The sequence below is a fragment of the Quercus suber genome, unplaced genomic scaffold, assembly GCF_002906115.3.
Source record: "Quercus suber isolate HL8 unplaced genomic scaffold, Cork oak 2.0 scaffold_160, whole genome shotgun sequence".
Taxonomy (NCBI): Eukaryota; Viridiplantae; Streptophyta; class Magnoliopsida; order Fagales; family Fagaceae; genus Quercus; species Quercus suber.
The window spans coordinates 466,526-470,485 of record NW_027069621.1 but is presented as its reverse complement, the minus strand read 5'-3'; the positions used below and the strand labels follow the sequence as shown (position 1 = coordinate 470,485).

The window sequence follows — 3,960 nt, the reverse complement described above, 5'->3', positions numbered from 1 at the left end:
TTAATAATGAAATTTGGGTCTTACACATGATTCTCCTATATGGCTCAACATAAGCATTACACATCATATTACATGCTTTCGTCATGTGACTAATGCTCAATTAATACATAAAAATTGCATAATTTACTCAAAGTTCAACTAAATTACCAAATTCCTATAATAATAATAATAATAAAAAAACTAAATTACCAAAATTTTGATAGATTTAAAATATTATTCAAAATATCCAAATAAAACAAAATTTTAATAAAAAAAATTAAAAATTTCTTCATTATTTATTTAAAGTTACTTGAATAAATATATTTTAGTTTTTTGTTTTGATATTTTATCATATAAAAAAATAGACCATGTGGGCCCATATCAAATTGGTCCTGGGAAAACAATTCATTTTACATCCGAGCCCAATTCGGTCCAGTACAATTCAAAAATCTTGCTAAAAAAAAAAAACCAAAAGTCAATTAACCCAAATTCTTAGACCCAGACACAAACAATCAAAAAAACCAAAGACCCACAAAACTAAGCCCAACCCAAACATAGTACAACACAACGCACACAACACAGTCCATAACACAACCGCTACCACACCACCACTTCTATCACCAATAACAAAAGGGGCATCGGCATCTCTGATACTAGAGATAGCACATTTCGGTCTCTACTAACCCTGATAATTTTCTGAGCTGTCCAGAGAGAGAGAGAGAGAGAGAGAGAAAGATCAGAAGAGAAAAATGAGTGGAGCTGGAAAGAAAGTAGTGGATGTGGCATTCAAAGCTTCGAAAAACATTGACTGGGAAGGGATGGCAAAGCTTCTCGTCTCCGATGAGGCTCGCAAAGAATTCGCTACTCTTCGTCGCGCTTTTGACGAGGTCAACACTACCCTCTCGACCAAGTTCAGCCAGGTTCAATTCCAAACACTCCCTATCTTTTTTCTTTTTTTTTTTTTATTCGGGTATTTCTGTAAAATCTATGTTTAGATCTTTCTTTGCAATTTCTATGTTTTTTGATTCCTGATGCATCGGAGGTAGATTTTTTTTTTTTTTGGTATTCAAGGACATGGGTTTTGTTTATTTTGGGGTGATTCGTTGATTTGAGATTGGTGAATAGCTCTTTTGTGGATTTGGTGAAATGGGTCTCTTTGGTTCTGTAATTACTTTGTTGACATCTGGTTAAAAGAAGAAAATATGTGATGGGTTATTGTTGTGGAAGACAGTTAAGGAAAATAGAGCAGAAAAATTGGGTCTTTTAAAAAAAAAAAAAAAAAAAAGGGAGTGATTTTGGTTATGTACTGTTTGGTTGCTTAGAAATGTAAATAAAGAAATGAAATGAAGGTTTTTTTGGAGCACAAGTTTTTCGTTGTTTGGTATCAAGGAGATCTAAATTCTGGCTTTACAAAGCCTAGTCCAGCTGTTTGGCTTGATTTAGTTGTTTTGTTTAGCTGGGTGTTGCTATAATGTAATTGAAGACCGTAATTTCATCATTTTAATGATGCACATTGTCAAATGGGCAACATTTTTGGAAAACTTGTCCTGAAGAGAACTTAAAGGAAGATTTTTTGTATGGCTTTATATTACAAGAGTTGCTTTGTGGAGGTCAATATTTGTTGATGAGACTAGCATGTTTGCTTGCTTTTGACCTTGCTAGTGTTTAATCTTGAATTATGGATCTTCACTTCGTGCAGGAACCTGAACCCATAGATTGGGAGTACTATAGAAAAGGAATTGGGTCACGCTTGGTGGATATGTACAAGGAGGCTTATGACAGTATGTTTTCTAACTTATCGGTGAATGCACACCACAGATTTTAGTTTCATGGAATACCTTATGTTATTATAGTTGCATTATACTTTGGGTCCTTATATAATCAAGGTGCATTTTGTGAACTTCCATTTGTATTTGGCATTGGTTTCTGCTTGGAGTTTACCTCTTTTGCATATGATGGTATCATTTTTGTGATCAGATAATTCTGTTGCAGTGTCACTTTCATTCTACTTTATATTATTATATCATTATCTTGCTTTTATTTAATTATTTACAATGTTTCTCATTATTAGCAAAGTCAACTGATTGCAATATTAGCTGTTAGTTGTATAAGTTTCTGGGTCCAGTCTTTATCTTAGGCCTTTTTAATTTGCTATCGGTCAATGTCTCTTCATTATCCTGCTGTACTCACCAAGAAAATCCAAAATATACCATCCCCACTTTTAGACACAAACCATCCATTCCAGTTTTAGGTTGTGAACTCCACATGCCCCAGGCCTTTTTCCTTCTTCCTTTTGTTGATCATTTGGATTTTGATCCCATTACACGAACAGGTTACACTCACTTCAGCATTCTATTTGGACTCATCTTTTGAGCCTGTCTTTATAGGTCCATTTAGGCAACTCATTCCAGTACATACTAACTAGTAGTCTATATAGTTCTTAACCATCGGTCCAAATTGGTTTCTTCCAGCTCATGCTTTTGCATTAATAGTCCCAAGTTCATTCACAAAGTAAATCTGTTTAAATACTGATTTTCACTGCCAGGGTACCCAAGTACCCTTCTTGAGCTCAATTGAATTTTTTGATTAGTGGGATTGGCTAGTACTGTTGATCACCACAATCTCAGGCTAAGTAAACCATTAGCTGCATCAAATTCTCAAGTTAGTTCTAGTTCTACATAGAGAATTTTTTCTTCAGGGATTTCCTAAATGCAGAGCGTGTTTTGCTTGCCAGCAGGAATTTGTTTTGTAATTCTTTTCCTTGTATGTTTTTAAATACCAAATTGCAAGAATGAATGAATTTTAATGATCTGTCCAACTAGATACTGTCTTACTCCATGTCAGGCTTGAATTTTATTTATTTTTTTCTTTATTAGATTTAATCTTCACTTTTCTAAATTTTATACTTATATATATGTCCGCTTTTTTATTGATTCTAATTTGCAGGCATTGAGATCCCCAAGTATGTAGACACAGTCACTCCTCAATACCTGCCTAAATTTGATGCATTGGTAAGAACTAACACAAGATCAATAGTGCCATATGCCATAGGTTGAAATTCTACCGTATCTATAAAATAAAATAAAATAACTAACACAAGATCAGTAGTTTACTCCCTCCCTCCCTCCCTCTGTCTATCTCTAATTGTAGCATCTTATATCCATGTATGTTGATTTGATTTACAGTTGGTCGAATTGAAAGAAGCAGAAGAGAAATCCTTGAAGGAGTCTGAGCGTTTGGAGAAGGAAATTGTTGTAGTACAAGAGTTGAAGGTAATTGAAAAGAATTGCTCTGTACTTTGTCAGTGCCACGAAATTTCATGAATTCTTACACCAAACTTTATGAATTCTTACTTGCCCTTCATTTATCTGAACAGCAAAAGATTAGCACCATGACAGCAGACGAATACTTTGAGAAGCATCCTGAGCTGAAGAAGAAGTTTGATGATGAAATCCGTAATGACTACTGGGGCTATTGATCAATTTCGCTTATTCTGGCACCAACTTATCGCAGTTTGGTGGAATTTTCCAAATTTTTCTGTCCCATCTTTGTTGAATAATAAATATAACAATGTTGTCTTCCGTGTAACCTGGTTGCTTTTGGTTTGAAGATTTGAGCTTCAGCAAAACCATGTCAGAAAATTGGATTTTCTTTGTGAGGCCACAGAAATCTCCTTTATAATTCATATAAAGGCAGGATTTGAATCAAGCAAGCTTTATTTACGATCATCTTTTCCATTTGTTTCTATTAGAGTACTAATGATTCAAGTATGGTCCTGGTAAATCATCTACATTATTGTGTTCTCCATCTGATCTGACCATTATGATGCTGAAAAACAGTTTCCTGAGTATCTGGGATCATTCATTGTTGTGTGGCTGTAGGGTACTCTGACCTTATAGCATTTAATCAGTGGAAAAGCTTCAAAAGATGGTTATTATCATATTCTATGCACAGGCTTTTAACTGCTATTTTTTAGGGAAA

General features: G+C 34.4%; 1 protein-coding gene across 1 annotated transcript; it reads left to right on the top strand.

The window, feature by feature from the left end:
* The first annotated feature begins 568 nt into the window (after nucleotides 1–568).
* On the top strand, nucleotides 569–3,707 carry LOC111999441 (ATP synthase subunit d, mitochondrial). The gene is made up of 5 exons (XM_024031568.2): nucleotides 569–899; nucleotides 1,679–1,760; nucleotides 2,926–2,990; nucleotides 3,165–3,251; nucleotides 3,356–3,707. Exons 1-5 carry the CDS (start codon nucleotides 729–731, stop codon nucleotides 3,455–3,457), a joined length of 507 nt encoding a protein of 168 aa, XP_023887336.1. The 5' UTR covers nucleotides 569–728; the 3' UTR covers nucleotides 3,458–3,707.
* Nucleotides 3,708–3,960: the final 253 nt, after the last annotated feature.